Raw genomic sequence first — 21,015 nt, forward strand, 5'->3', positions numbered from 1 at the left:
CGTTAAAAATAGCGCCTGCAAAATACCCTAAAACAGCTGCTCCATTCACTCCAGTGTGAAAGCCCGTGGGCTTTCACATTGGAGCGGTGCGCTGGCAGGGCGTAAGAAAAAGTCCTGCCAGCAGCTTCTTTGGAGCCGTAAAATGACAGTAAAACGGCGATACCGCTGACGTTGGTGGTGGCCCAGTGTGAAATGGGTCTAAGGGTCTATTAAGTCAAAACTGTGGAACTAAGTATCATAAGAAAATGACACACCATCTAGAGGCAATATACAGTCTTTTTCATTTTATATCAATAAACAACATTTGACCAGCACAGAAAATAGCCTAATACACTATATGAAAAATTGGCCAAAATTCAGTCATTTAGACAGTTTGCTCGTTTCTCGGCCAGTTAATGGGCACCAAATTGATAATCGCTAAGTTTGGAAGTTTTCAGCCGAACAAACGATCAATTGAAAGGTTAATGTGCTTCCTGTCCGAACTGTTTGCACTAGGTATATGTAAAAAAAACTAAGAAAAAAATGGATTAATTAATTGATCGGTCATTACATGATGGCACTATCGTTTGCTCTCAGGACCGAATGTATGTTTTTTTAAAATGGGTTCGGACAACTTTTCGTATAGTGTATGGCCAGCATAACATCTATTTTTTGCTCCGTTCTTACAGAACAAATGTACATGCACTTTGTGTGACTTGCTATGCAAAATATTTTTCTATAAACACACCCCTGTGTGTTTTTAAATAACATCTGCCTGTTCAAAAATTCTCAAACTTGTACTGTATATCATTCTATTCTCGTATACACACAACTCATTTCTCAAACCTTATTTGCAGGGATCTGTTGGACAGGCTGATGTTGTTGTTTTCACTGGCGGCTTTAATAGCACCTTACTGAATGCATTTGGTTTCACTTCGGACTCGGCTCCAACTATAACTGGAATCAGTCCAGACATCAGCAGCGTTCTGGGTGAGAACATACACATTATTCTTTCTTACTGTCAGGGCTTTTTTTCTCAAAAAATAGGTGCAGGAACTCAACCAGAACCCCACCAACCCCCCCCCCCCCCCCCCCACACACACACACACACACACACTCACACCTTTAAATGTGTGAGGGTCTTAAAGGGGCATTATGTACAGAGTGCAGAGTTCTGAGGGGGGGGGGGGGGTTACATAGAGAGTGCCGAGTTCAGGGGTGCGCTATGTGCAGAGTTCAGGGGTGAGCTTAATATATAGTGCAGAGTTCAGGGGTGCACTACACACAAAGTGCAGAGTTCAGTCTTCTTCCACAACTGCTTACCCCTGTATCCCCATCCACATCTCACTTTCATTCCTTTTCTGCTGACCTTGGTGTGCAATCCCCCCACTGCCTCCACCCCATCTCCCCCACCCCATAAACGCTCTACCATCTTCTACATGTCTTACTTTTATTGCTGTTTTCAGCTGGTGTGTTGGCATCTGCTTTGCACCCCAGGCACCTGCATCTCCCTTGTCCCTATCCTGCACTCAGTGGGAACCGCTCAGGAGAAGAGATCTGTGGGAGCCATTGGGAGACAAGCGGTCACTTGTAAAAACAGAAGCTAAACTTCTGTGTTTACAAGTGACAGTGGTGAGCAGGGAGCGGAAGGCCTGAGCCAGAGGTGGTGGAACTGAGTTTCACCAAGTTCCAGCTGAAAAAAAAGCCCTGCTTACTGTATATTTTATTTGTCAAGTTTATATTATGTAAACATATCAGAACAAATGATTTCTGTTAATGGAAAGTTTAAGTGTATATACAATTGTCTGCTTTTTTACAGGTACCACAACACTGACTATTTTAGGATCGGACTTCAGCAATGCATCAGCAGACAATGCTGTGTTCATCGGAAAATCATCTTGTGAACCAATAGAGTGGACATCAACTAACATTACATGTGTCCTTCCTGCTCTTCCTCCTGGGACCTACCCAGTCCTGGTCCACGTGGCCAATTGGGGATATGCAGTTTCCAGGTACTGTGCCAAAAATACCATTGTACCTACTGCTTTGTTCTCTCTGTAATTGGGCAAAATGTACATATTTCTCTTCTGCTATGAAGGAAGGGGCTTAGAAAACTATTGGGGATGCTCTGAAATCTCAGATTCTCTTTGGAATCCTGTGTTGCACATTCCAGATTAAGGGCTTACTTAGACCTGCAGTTGGGGGGTGGTTAAGTCATGTTTTTAGCACCCCCTTAAATTGCAAAGGCAGTGGAAGGGTTGGGTTGCTTTGATTCACCCCCCCACCGGCAAAAATGTTTCTTCCAGGGTGTTCAGTTGGCAGTACCAGCGCCAAACATGACTCAGTTAAACAAGTGGAGAAGCAAAACAAATGCTTTGATACAACATTTATGACATTAAAGCAGGCAGTGAGCAGGCATCATATTGAGCAGTATAATAAGCTTCTTGGGTTTGGTCTAATTTCAGTGCTGAGGTGTCAATAAAGTACATTCTAAATGTGAACAGAATTTCTCCAGAGTATGGATCTGTGTATGGAGGATCTCACGTCACATTGAGAGGATCTGGATTCAGTTCTAACCCACAAGATATTCATGTACAAATAGGTAAGTGATAACAAAGCTTTGCTACATGGCCTTACAAGCTTACAGATCTTTCAGCTGTAGGCAGGCAATAAAATAGAGCAGAAGTAGAGTGTTGCTACTCAATATGATCAGAAAATTTAGAGCTACCTGTGTGTGGAAAGGCAGTCGCACAGCTGCAGTAACAATCATGAGAAAAGATGGTCCTTGCTTGCTCTTTAAAATCTTCAAAATGTATTGATTCTCCATAAAAGACACAGACAGCAGATGTAATTGAGTTTCAGCCTTGCGGGCCTTGTTCACTACCCTAGTGAACAAGGCCTGCAAGGCTGAAACGCGTTTACATCTACTGTTTGTATCTTTTATGGAGAATCAATACATTTTGTAGAGCAGGCAATCCCAGTCTCTGGATGGAAGGGCAATGTTCACTGTATATGAAAGCTACAAAAAGATAAATTCTGTAGCCATGCAACTAGAACTTGCCCAAGGAGGTCGGCAATGGCAGTGCATTTATTTTCTTACTTTGTACATTGCATTGATGTGAACGCCGCTATTTATTCTTACACAGATATTACGCAGTCATAGTCCTGAAATAAATCTTTGTGAGAGACGTGTGAATGAAAGTAAATGATGTCCATCTAGCTGTGTGATTTTCCATAGTTTTCTGGAAGTCTCCCCATCAAAGAGTTCTAAATAGTTTTTCTATGTCCAAAGTTGTTGAATTGTCCATGTTTGTCAAATTGAAAATAATCCGTCACTTTGCCCATTCATGGATAATTTATAAGTTCTCTTCACCCACTGATACCTTCACCATGACCCTCTGCCACTCCATATGTCTGTGGGAGTCATGGGTTCAGTCCTTGTGTAAGCTCTGTATCAGTCCATGTTGGAGCTTATACAGGGTTAATTACCTTCTCCCCCATGTCATAATGTCCAGGCCAATGATTGGCTGCTCAGATTCAATTGCTACATCTTAGGAAGAATGGGAGATGCTCAAATAAGGTCCCTCACACCCAGAAGCACCTAGCTCTGACACTAAAAAAAGCATCCAAGAAGCACTTGGACTTAAAGTGGTTCTAAAAGCTTAAGAACTTGTACCTTAATGCACTCTCTGCATTAAAGTAAAAACCCTTCTGAGCTGCAGGATCCCAAAGCTGCCCCTTATACTTGGTATCTATCCAGCAATGTGCATGAGGTGCTCTCGGTTCTCTCCCTCCTCTCTGGCTCAGATACAGAAGCGGGAGCCATTGGCACTGACAAGTGCCCCCATAGCAAGTTCAGAGAGCTGCTCTGTGCAAAACCATTGCACACAGCAGGTAAGCATTACATGTTTGTTATTTTAAAGCACAAACATTTTAAGGTTTACATTCTTGGTTCAGATAAAATAGCGAGAAGAAAAAAAATATTCAAGAGCTCACCGACTTGGGTGCTTTAAAAAAAACAGGGCTACCCTCCAGTGGGAGCCCGGCATGTTACAAAAAAAAAAAAAAATACATGAATAGAATGAGCTGAGCACTTGCCAAAATAACAAATAGTCTAAAATGATTCATTGGTTTGAACTAGAATACACCCAACACTCTTCCTTCATCTGGGCTTCAGTTAAAGTAAGAAACCTGATTGGACTTAAAAAGAAGAGTATCAGTGGGTGGATATATAGTCTGCCAAAATGTTGCTTTTTCCTGAATGGTGACACATTTTCTTAAAGAATTACCATTACCTTTATACATAAGTAGTAAGTTTAACTTCTTTGATGGAAACTATTAGTTGTTGTTCTAAACCTAGATGTAAGCTTTTATTTTTTATATGTAGAATTTGTGTTCATTTTTTAAAATTGTTTATATTTAGAATTTCTCTTCATATTATTTCTTACACTCAGGCTCACTCCCATGCAATGTCTCTGTTAGCTCAGACTCTGAGTTGACCTGTGTGATTCAGGGACCTGGAAATGTCTTTACTGTCACCAACGAAGGAAGCAATGCACGTAAGTGGAGTGGAGTTTTCTTCTTAAATGAGAGACATACATGAAAATGGTATTAGTTTACACAGCATGACCTTGCCTATCATCAAGTTATTCTTATCTGCATTCGCTTAAAAAAATCTATTACATTAGCATCATTTTATGTATACGGTATGCACTTTTTTCTCTTTAAATAAGGCTTGGAGACTCCTCTACCTTGGCCCACATTTAGGAATCACACCACTTCTCGCACAGAGGTCTCCCTTTGAGCAGGCTCTATCTTTGTTAGTTTTCAATCATAATTGAATCAGTATTTGTACTGAATAAGTAATTAGTAATTAAATAAATGATTGTTATGATGAAAATTAAAACTTTAATGTGCCAGTGTGAAACTGCTTAAAATGGAAAGATACCCCTGGTATATACAGTGCATAATCAGAGTTCTTAAGTAAGGTAGGAGAGAGTGGCCACACAAAGCTCTGTAGAATACTTCCATGTGCTATTAGACTTTTGGAGAAATGGGAACCCCCATAAATAAGTGCTTCTATCACCCCAGTAGAAAATTTATCAAACTAGCTCTCTGTGAAAAAAAAAGTTTAATACTTACCTCTCTTGCTGCCTGTACCATAGATCTTTGCACTCTTGAAGAACTTATATGGATCAAAAGTCTTCAGCATTTAACAAACTTCTAAGAGTGCCAGATTATTGGCCCCCTGTTGTATGCCATGCTCTTGTGTTGGAACCACAGGATGCTGCTGGGAGTGCAGCACTCTCACATTCCCAGAAGTGTGTTAGATGCTGAAGATTTTTTCAGACATCTCAAAAAAAAGTTCCCTGTAAAGAAAAGAGTTAATACTTTCCTGTTCAGTGGTCTGTTTTTCGGATCTTTGCTATCTTGAAGAGCTAAGATGGCTGTAGGTGGGGTGCAGCGTGGTGCGGCGGAATAACACATTTAACACACTCAGTCCCTGTGCAATGAACAACCTTGTATTTAAATCATGCAAAAACAGTTCACAAACAACCCAGCGGGAAGGCAGCCCAACCGGAAACAGTCACAGTTCCAACAGTATGTAGAGAGAGCAGAATGTAGTTAAACTGCCTGTGTCTGTAGAGAGGGGAAGAATGCGGGCCAGGCCGTCTCATGCCTATTAGGCAGGTGTCCAAAGAAGTTGCGAGCCCTACGTTTTCCCTACTCGTCAGGAACATTTCCCTGCCACTAGTACTGTCCTTACCAGACGGCGTACCTGTTCCTACTCTATCAGCTTGCAAATGCGTGCTAAACCTGGGAGCCAGGGCCTTAAATAGACTCTGCCTGACCCAAGATGGCTGCTCCCTAATGACCCAGGAAACCATAGAGGAACTGTGTTCATCTTGACTTCCTCACCAACTGCAGTACAGCTGTGGAAGACCGCCACCTGCAGTGGAGAAAGTAGACTGCATCTTCCTACAAACCTTCCTATAAATCTTTAGCTTTTTACAAACTTCCTGGAATGTCAGATATATTATGCACAGTAAGTGAGATATTATTGTAAAAAGAACACTATTGCTATTTGGTTAAATTTGGGTCTAGTGATCACTATTCACCTGTTCTGGGGAGAATGGCGAATAACAGGTAAATAGTTACTGAGCAATAAATTGCACAGGTATCTTCTTTGTTGTGAAACATTTGCATCTAGTAATGTCCACATTTTGATTTCAGAATACGGAGCTGGCTATGCTTGGTCTCCATCAAGACTGGATATATCTGTAGGTGACACTGTAATCTGGACATGGAACTCTCAGCCCTTAATAATGGGTATTGGATATAGAGTATTTTCAGTGTCAGATCCTGGCAACCTTACCTATGATGGCAATGCCTTCAACAGTGGACCTCGAGTGCCATCAGGTTTGTATGCAGTTCATCCATTATTACAACAAACTGTCTGTTGTATTTTTGACTGATTGGGGGATATTCTTGATGCCATCAGCTGTGCTTAATAGCTGCAAAGCAAATTTGTATTTGTAGCTAGCTAATAATCTTATAATTTAAACCCTGTGATTAGTGTAAATTTCTAAATATTAACATAAATCCCAATGTATTTATAAATATCTAAACGTATTCTTGTTCAAAAATAAAGTGCATTAGTATCTGTGCTCACACCATATTATACATAAATATGCTAAATGACAGAGCCCCATTCACCGTAGCTAAACACCTAGTGTGCATGATGGGGGCCTTAGGAAGGGCTGATAACACTTTTTGGGATTTCAGTGCAGCAGTGACACTGTGTTGTAAGCTCACAGCAGGAAGGTTGGAGCTCACTGGATTTCTGGTAGGATCACCAGGCTAGTTTCTGTACCTGCAGCAGAAAGTTTCTGTTAATTTCTTTCCCAGAAAAACAATAGTACTGCTTGAATCCCCTGAGCCTGCCCACGTTTTATAAGTAAGGAAAGGGCTCTTTGGAGGTGTAGTTCTGGGGAGGATGTGGGGGGCATACCTACATAAAAAAAAACTTTCTCCACGCTGGTGATGATGTCACAAGTGTAATAAAAGCCTTTTCTTGCTACAAAAAAAAACAAAAAAAGTGTAAGAAAAAAAAAAAAAGAATGATGGCACATATTATGGCAGGGACAGTGAGAGGTAGATATAGGGATACATTTGAGACATGATTATACAAATAATTTTAAAAATACATAACATTTAAATTCTATCCTAGTGGGAATTGCATACTTGAAAATTCTGCATTTTGATTATATGGTGATGCTTTAACAGTGTTTTGTGGGTCTCAGGTGTCTTTTCCTACAAGTTCACATCTCCAGGAACCTATTACTACAGCAGTGGTTACGTCAATGATGGACAGACATTATACATGCAGGGGGTGGTCTATGTCTCTCCACTCAAAGAAACCATCAGTGCAGTACAGGTGACGGTTGGAGGATTTGAGGCTGATTATGTACCAGGTAAGTCATTTTGTAACCAGACTAATATTTGCCTAGCACCTTTGTACTCACAGCACTAGAGATAAGTGCTATAGTAAATCGGTAGCAATTGACTTAAAGAGCCTGTTACATGGAACAAAGTGGCAATGGGCTTCTCCATTTTGAATTCCGCGCTCTAAAAGGGAACAACAACTGATAATTAAATGGCATTCAAATTTTTTAGGACCACAAGCTTATAGGAAGACATTCCCTGCCCCCCGTGACAACAGTGGCCAATAAGAAATTAGTTTATATCTTTATGAAGTACTATGCTGATAAGAAAGTTAGGTCAGTGATGTCACACAAGGGAGTGCAAGCTTCCTATTTAGAATCAAGTGTGCACTCTACAAGCGGTGGATTCTGACAATGCTAACTCATTTCGTCATCCCACTTTGAACAACATATTTCAACAAGAATAAGAAAAGAGATTTGGGACTTCATATGAGGCACACTACTACATAACATAATATGAGCCAATCAATGTAAACGTTATTTCATAAGTACAAAAGGCATACATAATATTAAAGGGGTTGTGAAAACAATTAAAAAATAAATAAAAAATAACAAACATGTTATACTTACCTTCACTGTGCAGCTCATTTTGCACAGAGTGGCCCTGAACCTGGTCATCTGAGGTCCCTCGGCGGCTGTCTCAGCTCCTCCCCGCAAGAACTAACCACCTTCATGCAAGCTCTCTCACATGGTTAGTTCTTGAGGGCGCACTTCCGTCAAACGGCCTGTTACTATAGCCGCTCACTATATCACTCGGCCCCGACCCCTGGCACACCATATCACTGGATGTGATTGACAGCAAATGGCTGCGCTGCTTTCAATCCATCCATTCTAGCCAATCAACGGCCAGGCTGAGCGGCGAAGAGGACACCAGGGGCGAGCGCAGCAGTCAAACAGGCTCAGGTAAGTAAAACGGGGGGGCTGGTATTGTCTGATGTTTTTTCAGCTTAATGCATATGATGTATTACGGTGAAAAAACGCGAACCTTTACAGCCCCTTTAAAACAGAATATAAAATTATAATAGCATAGTCAATATAAGGTCACATATAAACTTATATGTAAAATCAGTAAATAATACATATTGTACTCAGAACGATAAACATAGTAATGCAGTGGTTATCAACCCTGTCCCCAGGGCCCACTAACAGGTCAGGTTTTATGTATTACCTTGGGGAGATGCAGACTAGAATACTGCAATCACCGAGCAGCAAATGATATCACCTGTGATGTATTTCAGTTATCTTGCAAACCTGGCCTGTTAGTGGGCCCTGAGGACAGGGTTGATGACCACTGTAGTAATGGACCTAGGGTATGTAAACCAAATTGTAATAGTAACATATGAATATAAAAATAATGATGAATTGGTTAATAATGGTATTGTAATAGTAATCAGGTATGGTAGTAAGACATAGGAGACTGTGACATCGCATCATAGGGAATCTCTATGCATTTAGTGGTTAGTATACCACTCGTCAGGAGCAGATGCAGGGTTTTGGGAATGTCTAGAATAAATTACCAAAAATAATATAGTAAGGAACAAAATATAGACCAAAAAAGGAAGAGGAGGAGCAAACAAGGATCCCAACCACTCTTACCTAGTTATAGCATATGGGTAAAATTATAGATCGTGGTCATACTAGAATATTGCTAGATATATCATTCTTCCTGGGAGCTGAGGCAGTAAGTCCCTGAGACAGGGCGGCAGCACCAACAGCCAGAAAAAACATCTAGATAAAGATCTCCAGTACTTCAGCTGTAATCTGAATAATTGGTAATGTAAAATATTCATAATGCAGATAATTCCAAAGAATATCTATAAAGATAGATGACTGGACGATAAGCTAATGGTAGAGCTAAGAACTGGAGAGAGAAAACCATAACCAAGTGGGCGTGGGAAACCAAGGGAAGTGGAAAGATAAGTGTAGGAATAACATAAAGGTGGTGTTGTGCTCCCGCACGTGATTGGTTATTGGTTTTGGACACAAATAGACCACTGCACAAGTAACGTGTTTTACACTTCTGATTGACGTAATAATAAGGATTTTTTCGGATATTTATATATATTCACGCGTGGGAGCGCAACACCATCTTTTTATTATCACTAGTTGTATGAGAGTGTTTAGTCCATAAGGTGTGTGCAGCATCCATATAGACGTTATCTCTCTTTGTCTCATATACAGCGCAGGAGCTCACATAGATACTTTGTAGGAATAACATATATCAGTCCAAAAAGTGTGACCGAGGATCATTATATATTGATAACTGAGCACAATAGCCCGTAAAATAAGGAGGTAGATAAGAGAAAGGGGTGAAGGCCTCAGCCAAGTATACATAATATATAGTAACGAATGGGGTGTGAAATAACGAAATAGGTGATAATATTTGGACCAACCTGGTGAGTATAGTGTAATAAGTGACAAGGTATGGAAACCCATAAGATACCAGAGAGCGGTAAGAAGAAGTACAACAGTAAAGGAAAGATGAACAAACCAAGGAAGATGGCACGGTGCTTATGGATGTATATTGCAGCCGATCAGTTGAGGGTAACCACCAACGACAGGCAGAGTGAAGAGGGAGGGCAGTACCATTGCCTGAGCAAAAACTGGCGCTCGGCATGATGGCGCAACAACCTTCCTCAATGCACGCAGAATAGATATACACATTGGTGCCGCGACTTCATCACTGGCATTGCGACGCATGACGTGCAAGTGTGGTATCGACCAACAGCGGGAAACTACCCCGCCCCCCCACATAGGGGGAGGGGAAGTATCTGGTGTGGGTTGCAGCTCCCAAGGACAATGAGCCATCACCCAACCCCACCAGAGTAGACCCCTGTATGGAACCCAGACAGACAGGCTGAGTTAAGTCACAGATGGTATTGAAGATATAATGGTGTAGCAGTAAGTCCCAAATCTCTTTTCTTATTCCAAAGTATCGGGGATGGATATAAATCGTAGTTATTGCCTCATACAAAGTCCCAATCCCATTGCCTCTTTCTCATATTTCAACAAGAGTTGGCAAACGATATGAATTCCATCTACATGTTTATTTCCTGCCATAACTAAGGACCTGTGGGAAAAGGAATTGACCCATGCACTACTACAATTAGGAACCATTCTGCTCTGTTTGTCACTCAATTTTTTTAAATTTATTGTACCCATTACATGACACTCAATTCTTGTCCTTGTGTGCAGCTTTGTGAATTGAGCCAGTAGCCATACAAGCAGGCATTCAGATTAAATCCATTTTTTCAAAAGGTTCAAATTTAAAAAAATTTGTATACAGTATATTATCAGACTTGTGTGTATTGTTCTTTGCTTATTTTTTATTTGTGTGTTTCTGCAGTTCCCCTTTCACCTTCACCAACTGCTGATTGTGCTGCTCCAGAACCTAGTTGCCTACAGCTAGATGATAGTACAGCACGTAACGATTCTATCTGGTTTGGGTACTCCAACTGTTACTCACCTTCCATTACCAGCATTACACCGACCTCTGGAACAGTGCATGACCCCATAGCCATATTAGGATCTGGCTTTAGTAGCATCACATGTGCTAACCAGGTAACTATTTGGATGAGACCAAAAAAGACAGATAGATGGACAGAGTGGATAGAAAGAATAAGATAGATAGATAGAGAGAGAGATAGAGAGATAGATAGATAGATAGATAGATAGATAGATAGATAGATAGATAGATAGATAGATAGATAGATAGATAGATAGATAGATAGATAGATAGATAGATCAATAGATCTTGGTATATATAACATCTTAGTATAAAAAACATTGCTGTGGTGTTTCAGATTCTAAAGGGTCAGTCCACCTAAAATTCAGCTCTGGGTAGATGTTGGTGCTCAATCTCTCGCTAGCTTTTTATATACCTCAGATCTGGTTTTCCAGGTCACACTTCTGTTATAGCCATTACTAGGAAATGAGATCACATCTCCTGCAGCCGGAGAAGTGAGTGTATGAAGCACTAGGGAGATAAAAGAGGAACTCTTGTGGGAAGACCTTATTGCTAATTACTATCATAATGGGGGAATTTAATTATCCAGACATAGACTGGGCGGAGGGAACCAGGCAATCATCTAAGGCTTGCCAGTTCTTAAATGACCATAGGGTGAGTACATGGATTGAAAACTGGCTTCAAGGGCGAGTTCAGAGGGTGGTGATAAATAGGGAGTACTCGGAATGGTCAGGGTAGTGGGGTCCCCCAGGGTTCTGTGCTGGGACCAATCCTGTTTAATTTGTTCATAAACAACCTGAAGGATAGGGTAAACAGTTCAATCTCTGTATTTGCGGATGATACTAAGCTAAGCAGGGCAATAACTTCTCCACAGGCTATGGAAACCTTGCAAAAAGATCTGAACAAATGAATGGGGTGGGCAACTACATAGCAAATGAAGTTCAATGTAGGAAAATTTAAAATAATGCATTTGGGTGGCAAAAATATGAATGCAATCTATACACTGGGGGGAGAACATCTGGCAGAATCTAGGATGGAAAAGGATCTGGGGGTCCTAGTAGATGATAGGCTCAGCAATGGCATGCAATACCAAGCTGCTGCTAACAAAGCAAACAGAATATTGACATTTAAAAAGGGGATTAATTCCAGCAATAAAACGATAATTCTCCCACTCTACAAGACTCTGGTCCAGCCGCACCTAGAGTATGCTGTCCAGTTCTGGGCACCAGTCCTCAGGAAGGATGTACTTGAAATGGCGCGAGTACAAAGAAGGGCAACAAAGCTAATAAAGGGTCTGGAGGATATTAGTTATGAGGAAAGGTTGCGAGCACTGAACTTATTCTCTCTGGAGAAGAGATGCTTGAGAGGGGATATGGTTTAAATTTACAAATACCGTACTGGTGACCCCACAATAGGGATAAAACTTTTTCGTGGAAGGGAGTTTAACAAGACTCGTGGCCACTCATTAAAATTAGAAGAAAAGAGGGTTAACCTTAAACTACATAGAGGGTTCTTTATTACTGTAAGAGCGGCAAGGATGTGGAATACCCTTCCACAGGCAGTGGTCTCAGTGGGGGGGGGGGGAACAATAGTTTCAAGAAACTCTTAGATAAGCACCCGAACGACCACAACATGAAGAGATATACAATGTAATACTGACATATAATCACACACATAGGTTGGACTTGATGGACCTGTGTCTTTTTTCAACCTCACCTACTATTTAACATTTATTATGTACTGGAGTCCCCAAGAGTTGTAAGAAAGCATTGTCTTCAAGATCTATCGATCACTTTTTATTTTTGACTTTGACTAGGTGTAAAACTTTGCAAAGCACAATAGTGTGCATGTTAATAATTTAACTGAACCAAGTACAATACTGCAGTTTCTATTACAGTGCCTTGCGAAAGTATTCGGCCCCCTTTTTTATTTTTTGTGAAGAATCACCAACAAGTGGGACACAATTGTGAAGTGGAACGAAATCTATTGGATTTTTGAAACTTTTTTGACTAATAAAAAAAATGAAAAGTGGGGCGTGCAAAATTATTCGGCCCCCTTGCGTTAATACTTTGTAGAGCCACCTTTTGCTGTGATTACAGCTGCAAGTCGCTTGGGGTATGTCTCTATCAGTTTTGCACATCGAGAGACTGAAATTCTTGCCCATTCTTCCTTACAAAACAGCTTGAGCTCAGTGAGGTTGGTTGGAGAGCGTTTGTGAACAGCAGTTTTCAGCTCTTTCCACAGATTCTCGATTGGATTCAGGTCTGGACTATGACTTGGCCATTCTAACACCTGGATACGTTTATTTGTGAACCATTCCTTTGTAGATTTTGCTGTATGTTTGGGATCATTGTCTTGTTGGAAGATAAATCTCCGTCCCAGTTTCAGGTCTTTTGCAGACTCCAACAGGTTTTCATCCAGAATGGTCCTGTATTTGGCTGCATCCATCTTCCCCTCAATTTTAACCATCTTCCCTGTCCCTGCTGAAGAAAAGCAGGCCCAAACCATGATGCTGCCACCACCATGTTTGACAGTGGGGATGGTGTGTTGAGGGTGAAGAGCTGTGTTGCTTTTATGCCAAACATATCGTTTTGTATTGTGGGCAAAAAGTTTGATTTTGGTTTCATCTGACCAGAGCACCTTCTTCCACATGTTTGGTGTGTCTCCCAGGTGGCTTGTGGCAAACTTTAGACAAGACTTTTTATGGATATCTTTGAGAAATGACTTTCTTCTTGCCACTCTTCCATAAAGGCCAGATTTGTGCAGTGTACGACTGATTGTTGTCCTATGGACAGACTCTCTCACCTCAGCTGTAGTTCTCTGCAGTTCATCCAGAGTGATCATTGGCCTCTTGGCTGCATCTCTGATCAGTCTTCTCCTTGTCTGAGCTGAAAGTTTAGAGGGATGGCCAGGTCTTGGTAGATTTGCAGTGGTCTGATACTCCTTCCATTTCAAAATGATCACTTGCACAGTGCTCCTTGGGATGTTTAAAGCTTGGGAAATCTTTTTGCATCCAAGTCCGGCTTTAAACTTCTCCACAACAGTATTACGGACCTGCCTGGTGTGTTCCTTGGTCTTCATGATGCTCTCTGCGCTTTCAACAGAACCCTGAGACTATTACAGAGCAGGTGCATTTATACAGAGACTTGATTACACACAGGTGGATTCTATTTATCACCATCAGTCATTTAGGACAACATTGGATCATTCAGAGATCCTCGCTGAACTTCTGGAGTGAGTTTGCTGCACTGAAAGTAAAGGGGCCAAATAATTTTGCACGCACCACTTTTCAGTTTTTTATTTGCTAAAAAAGTTTCAAATATCCAATAGATTTTGTTCCACTTCACAATTGTGTCCCACTTGTTGGTGATTCTTCACAAAAAATTAAAATTTTATATCTTTATGTTTGAAGCCTGAAATGTGGCAAAAGGTCGAAAAGTTCAAGGGGGCCGAATACTTTCACAAGGCACTGTATCTCCCGAAGAAGTAAACATTGCTTCACGAAATGCATCAAGACCAATATCAGTACTTGTTTACTTGTTTGTTGTGAAAAAGTTTTTTTTTTGTTATGTGGAACATACAGTACACTAATGTTTACATTTGTTTATCTTTTCTTTTCAATGCATGATTTTATGAATTTTGTACCTTGCTTTTAATTTAAATATGGAATAAAAGATGTATAATTTTACATAATAATGGTATTAATGCTATCAACTCCAAAAAGTCCATTAGGCATCTTTTATATACATAGTAATCTCTTGTTTTCTGCCCACATCTTTACACTCCAGTCATTCATATATTATGGTGTCTACTGTAAACAGCAACATTCAGGCAATAACTGGGATGAGCAGAATTGTTTAGACAAAATTTTAAAGAAGGGCGAAAAAACTCAAGGCTGCTAATTGTATGGCTTATGTGAATGTTACTTAGAAAAAAATATTCTTATTTCTTTATTTATAGGGTGAGGGGAAGGGATATTGTATATTTTTTTATTGTGTCTTTCTCCTTTGTATATTTGATTGTTGTGTACTGTTATGTTAAACTATATATTTTAGTTGTTCACTGTGGCTTCTTGCTGTGCAAAAAAAAAAAGTAAAACAGCAAGCCTAATCAGTGTTATGGGGTGGCACAATACCAAATCTGAGCCTAAGGTGCACTTCAGGCATAATAAGCTGCATGGTCCATACATTAATACCTGGAGTGTCCCATTTTTTATTATATTACCCAAGCCACTGTTTAATGGGATGGTGCCAGAACTGTAGGTGAACCCTAGGACTTGTTGCTTTTCATATAGTTATTCTGCTGCAGACATTAGAACCACTATTAGTAATAGAATAAAAAGACAGAAGAAGTGAATTGGTTGCAAACCTAATAATAAAATATACTTATATCTATGTTTTTATTAGGTCTCAGTTGGAAATTACCCGTGTATAGTCCTGTCCAGTAATGAAACTTCAATAACCTGCCAGATTGATCCTCAGAACTCCATGAATATTGGAATTGCAGAACTTGTATCTTTAACAGTGAACAACTATGGGAACGCTATCAGTGCTTTAAATCAAGAGATGGACAGGAGATTTGCCTTGTTGCCTCACATCGATTCCATCATACCAAACAATGGCTTTGATACCGGATATACAAGAATAACCATAGTTGGATCTGGTTTCTCAAACAGCAACACCACCACCATAACAGGCTTAGGCTGCAGCATCGTATCAATTAACTACACAAACATTGTTTGTGACACCCAAGCCAGTTATACTCGTACTGTTAATGTCCAGGTGACAGTGAATGGAATTACAGCATTGTGCAAAGGAAGCTGCAACTTCGTCTATACAAGCTCAGTCACAGTGGTTGCATCAAGCATTTCCCCAAATGTAGTAGGCAACACTTCGACTGTGTTGAACATTAATGGCAGTGGATTTGGAGCAGACATTAATGACATAGCAGTTTATATTGGAGATAGTTTGGCAGCCAGTGTGATAGATGTCAATGACACAGAAATTAAATGCAGTGTAGATGCAATTCCTGCTGGTTCCTATGCAGTCAAAGTTATTGTCTTAAGCAAAGGCTTGGCCCAGGGCTCCTTGAACATAAATAGTCCTGCTGAAGCTGTACTCTTGACACCATCTGGAAGTGTTCTAGGTGGAACGGTTTTGCAGATAGAAGGGAATGGGTTCCCCCCAATGAATACTATGGTGAAAGTTGATGGCACCCCATGCTTTAATCTGTCAGTAACCCCCGGCAGTATCCAGTGTGTTACTCCTGCAAGCTCAGTCGCCAGGACTGCCACAATAAACATTTACATACCATCTGCATCCTATCCATCACTCAGCTATTCCTACTCAGAAGCGGACACTCCTACAGTAACATCAATTTCTCCCAGCACAGGTATAAAATTTCAACGTGGCACATAAAGTAGATATAAAAACAATATCAATTTAGCGTAGCTATGTATTAATTCAAAAATATAATTACATTTGTAAATATAATTAATAGAGATAATTAAATATTATTTGGTTTCAGACTCTTGCAATCCCTGTAGTTTCCGATTGGGGAAGGGGCAGACAATAAATTACGCTGTGGTTCATATGAGCTAGAAAGGAATATCCTAACTGCAGTGAGTGAGGAGAAGGATAACTCGCCACTGTACTCCTGCTGCTCCTTCAGTGTCTAGCCACAAGCTGAAGCAGAGATGTGACAAGGCTGAAACTCTTAACTACAAACCAGAAAGAACCAGGTCACCAACCTTGTTGTTCTGTTTGCAGGGTTGTGTATATAGAAATGTTCTTTTAACTTTAAAAACCCTTAGGCTGGCCATACACATTACAGTTCAATTGTACGCTTTTCCTTAGAATAACCAAAATGTGTAATGTGAAGACTTTCCAACAATAATTCATTGCATTTGTATATAAGGGAAGCTCAAACACAATCATTGATAGAGCCAAACGATTTTACAAGATAGTAGTGTGTATGGCCAGATTTAGTCACATTTTTATATTGAATGTCTATATTTAAAGAGGAACTCCAGGTTCCTTCAGAAAAATTAAAAGTCAGCCGCTACAAATACTGTAGCGGCTGACTTTTAATATTAGGACATTTAACTGTCTAGGAGTCCAACAGTATCCTCACCTGAGCTGATTTTTCAGTCGGCTATTGGGTGGTGCCACCACCATCTCCACTAAGGGAAACTGGCAGTGAAGCCTTGCGGCTTCATAGCTGGTTCCCTACTGTGTATGTGTGAAGTGTGCTGCGCTCTATGAATGGGTCGGCTGCAGGGGGGAAAGAGGAGGGGGCTGAACTTCTGGCTTTCAAAACCAGATATCTGCCCCCCCACCCCCCAAAAGGTGGCAAATATGACAGCAGAGGTGCCAGTGCATGACAAGACAACACATTTGCTTTAATTCCCACCTCCCCAGAAGCACAAACCATCTTTTTTTGCCACCAGGATCAATCCAAAAGAGTGTATAATTGGTTGGTCACTGGAATCGTAGATTATATAGGGCTAAAATTTGGACCACGTGACAGCACTGATTGGCCCAGTGCTATCACATGGAATGAGACACATGCTCCTCCAACCTTACTTCTGCTCCCAGTACTGAATAGAGTAGTAAAAAATCAAAAGAAATGTAAAGAGATCCTTTTTTTTTGCCCTTAATACCAGATATACATTTAAAAATACATTCAGTGATTTATTTTATTACAAAAGCATTAATTGGTGTATTTTTAATTCTACCTAGAATTAAGCTATAAAAGTTCAAATGTAATGGATCAACTAATTATTGATAAGACTTTGCTGAAAAATATAGAACAAAATTTCCATACAGTGATACCCCTGGTTCTGATATATTATTTAATTAATAAAAAGTCATAGTTATATAGTTATTGTATAACCTATTCAAATATCTAAAGATTTTTCTATGTCTTATTTACTAACAGGACCGTCAGGAACCACCATCTCTGTTTTTGGCTCACAGTTTGGTTCTGATGCCACAGATGTTTCAGTGGCTATTGGAAATGCCACATGTGTCATCACCTTCATATCAGATACTTTACTGAACTGCACAGTGACAGACCACTGGGGAGGAACATTCCCAATATTACTACAGAATAAGAAAGGCTTTGCAAGATCCAGTGCAACATTTACATATGAACTAAGTATGACTAGCATCTCTCCAAATCAAGGTGAGTGCCAATAGCAGTGGACAGCTGATGTAAACACGAGCGGAATGTCCGACAGAAAAAGTCCAATGGGAGCTTTTCATCGTATATTCCGACCATGTGTATGCCCCATCGGACTTTTTACATCAAAAATTCTGACAGACCTAGAAAGAGAACATGATCTAAATTTTTTTCGACGGAACCAATACCTATCAAGAAAACCGCTCGTCTGTATGCTGTTCCGACGTACCAAAAACGACGCATTCTCTGAAGCAAGTAAGAGACAGAAGCTATTAGCTACTGGTTATTGAACTTCCTTTTTCTAGTCCCATCGTACATATTGTACGTCACTGCGTTCTTGACAGTTGGACTTTGGTGTGATCGTGTGTACGCAAGACAGTTTCAGCAGAATTCCGTCTGAAAAACGTTCACAGTTTATTCCGACGAGAAAACCGGTCATATGTACAGGGCATAAGACTGACTATACATGAGTCATTTTTTTTGTCCAACCACCTTGCTGAATTAAGGAAAATGACTCAATTCCCCCAGCCACACATTCAATGCCAACAAGTCAAAATAAACTACTGGAGACCACATGGATAGTGATTCTTCAGAATGATTTGGGCCTTCAGTCTCCACACACACAACATGTTGGTGCTTTCTGTGACTGTATCCATCCAATCCATCCATCTTTTTTTTTTTCCTCTTCAATTTTTTCAAGAATAAGGCAGTTGGTTCTTCTCATAATATGTCAAGACAGCTTCAGCCTAGTCATCTGGGCTTCTAGTGAAAGGTTTGGTCTTGATTTGTTGAAAAATCCATTTTTATTCTTAAAGTGGTCGTAAAGGTAAAGGGTTTTATACCTTAATTAATTTTCTTCATCAAAGTAAAAAAAACATTCCCCCCAGCCCCCCATGAAATACTTACCTGAGCCTTAGCTCGATCCAGCGCTGTGCCCCTCTGCAACAGTGCTGCTCTTCTCTCCCCTCTTTTCACAGGAAGCTGCTGATCAAATTTGGCCAGTTTCAGCTGAACCAGACTAATTTCAATCAGTGTATGTCCAGCTATTTGCTTGCCAGTCTGTGTTCTATTTCTTGACTGATGATTTTTTATTGTTAAAATTTGATCCAAAGATGCAGAAGCTGTCTACTACATCTACTTCCTCATAAACTCTGAAGCTAGCTGTCTTCCTTGTCATAACTTTAGTTTTTTTTAGCTGTCTCAGCATATCAAAAGATTGTTAATGATTCTTCCACCAATTTTAAAATGAAGATCCCCATGATGTCACTGGTCAAATATGTTCCTGTCCATCTATGGTCGATAGGTCACCCAGGAAACCCCACCTCTTTGGTTACATTTGGGTGTCAGAGACTGGAAGACGTCCTTCTTTGGGAGTAAAATGACGGGTTTGGATGCATTAGCGGGTGTTGGGTTTTTTTCTGTTGTCAAGCTTGGCAGCATGATTGACAATGGATTGTCATTGTGAGACTTTTTTTTTTAATTAAAGGACTTGTCAAAAACTGTATATGGTGCTGTTATTTACTTTTCCCTTTTTTTGTGAATGAGTAGGGGTTTTATGCATCCCTTACTCATTCACATAGGGAGAACTGATATCAGGGGATGTCCTTTTTGTTAAAGGAGGCTTCCACATTCCTATAAGCCCCCATTCCACAGAGCCCCACAACCACAGGCCAGGATTGTAGTGAAGAAGTCCTTGTCCCCATGTTGATGTGGAGGGCACGTTACCTGGTTTGGGACTCATGCTCGCCCCCCTACTTTTCCTTGCCAGTACACGGCATGTTCAGGTAAGAGTCTGGTAGCAATTTTTTGGGGGTACCTCATAAGGTTTTTCTTTTTCCTACCATATTGAAGGCACCTTACCTGGTATAGGATGCACATTGGCACCCCCCTCCCCCATTTCCTTGCTAGTACATTTCATAATCAGATAAGAGTCTGGTAGCGAGTCTTCTACCCCATGATGTTTCTTTTTTTTTTGTGGCGTCCCCCTTAAAAATCCATATCAAATGTGATAGACCTAGAATGAATTCTGGGGAGACGTGATGCCTTTTTTACATTTACCTGTAAGCTGGGAATGTGCTGGGTGTGGGCGAGATCACTGGTTGTTAGAATGGGGGTGCCAGCTTCCTATTAACCAGGAGCACTGAGCAGGAAACTGTCAAAATTAGCAGCAGCAGTAGTAATACCTCTGCTAAATGTTTCACTTCCCACTGCAGATGGAGCTTCTCTTGACTGAACAACCATTCGCTGGGACGTTCGCATAGGAATCTCCATACACATTGTACACAGTGTAGAGGTCTCCAGCATATTATTTACCATTATAGTTAGTTATTCTTACCCGGTGTTAAGCTATATGTCTGTTGGTCGAATGTTCTTTAATTCTTACTGTTAAATGTTCTTATAGCTTATTTTTTCTCGTAGAATCAACTGTTAGAGAATGTTACATTTGCCCGATGAAAAGCAACAAATAGAAACTGACATTACACATGTTACAAACATTATGGGTAGCAAGTTTAATGCGAATGTTGAGACATTTACAAAACAATTGTTTATGTAAAGAGCCCTACATCACACAGATTATAAAACGTTATCAAATAGTTATTAACAGTGAATATTTATTGTGAAATTAATATGTGGCCAATTATTTATGCTGTTTAGGAAGCTTTGGTGGTGGATTGATGCTCACTATTGCTGGCTCTGGGTTTGATGAGATGGTATCCAAGGTGCTGGTCTGCAACGCTGAGTGCAAAATAGATCAAGTGAGATCTAATGCAAGCTTCCTTCTCTGTGAATTGCCTTTGAATAATGGTAAGTGACTGAACTACCCATCAAATCAATACAACTTCACTGAAAAAGTTCATCAGAGCATATTAGAAATTCTTCCAT

At 40.3% G+C, this 21,015-nt stretch overlaps 1 protein-coding gene across 1 annotated transcript in view; it reads left to right on the forward strand.

Moving 5' to 3' along the window:
• Positions 1-21,015, forward strand: part of PKHD1L1 (PKHD1 like 1) — a 309,471-nt gene that overhangs the window by 140,960 nt on the left and 147,496 nt on the right. The window contains exons 32-41 of the mRNA XM_077493225.1: positions 837-969; positions 1,799-1,991; positions 2,445-2,581; positions 4,434-4,538; positions 6,214-6,399; positions 7,284-7,454; positions 10,831-11,045; positions 15,357-16,341; positions 17,890-18,135; positions 20,788-20,937. Of these exons, the coding sequence (XP_077349351.1) occupies positions 837-969; positions 1,799-1,991; positions 2,445-2,581; positions 4,434-4,538; positions 6,214-6,399; positions 7,284-7,454; positions 10,831-11,045; positions 15,357-16,341; positions 17,890-18,135; positions 20,788-20,937 (2,521 nt within the window). The remainder of the gene's footprint in view (positions 1-836; positions 970-1,798; positions 1,992-2,444; positions 2,582-4,433; positions 4,539-6,213; positions 6,400-7,283; positions 7,455-10,830; positions 11,046-15,356; positions 16,342-17,889; positions 18,136-20,787; positions 20,938-21,015) is intronic.

The sequence above is a fragment of the Lithobates pipiens genome, unplaced genomic scaffold (genome assembly GCF_037356315.1).
Source record: "Lithobates pipiens isolate NorthernLeopardFrog02 unplaced genomic scaffold, aLitPip1_a1.2 Scaffold_19, whole genome shotgun sequence".
NCBI lineage: Eukaryota > Metazoa > Chordata > Amphibia > Anura > Ranidae > Lithobates > Lithobates pipiens.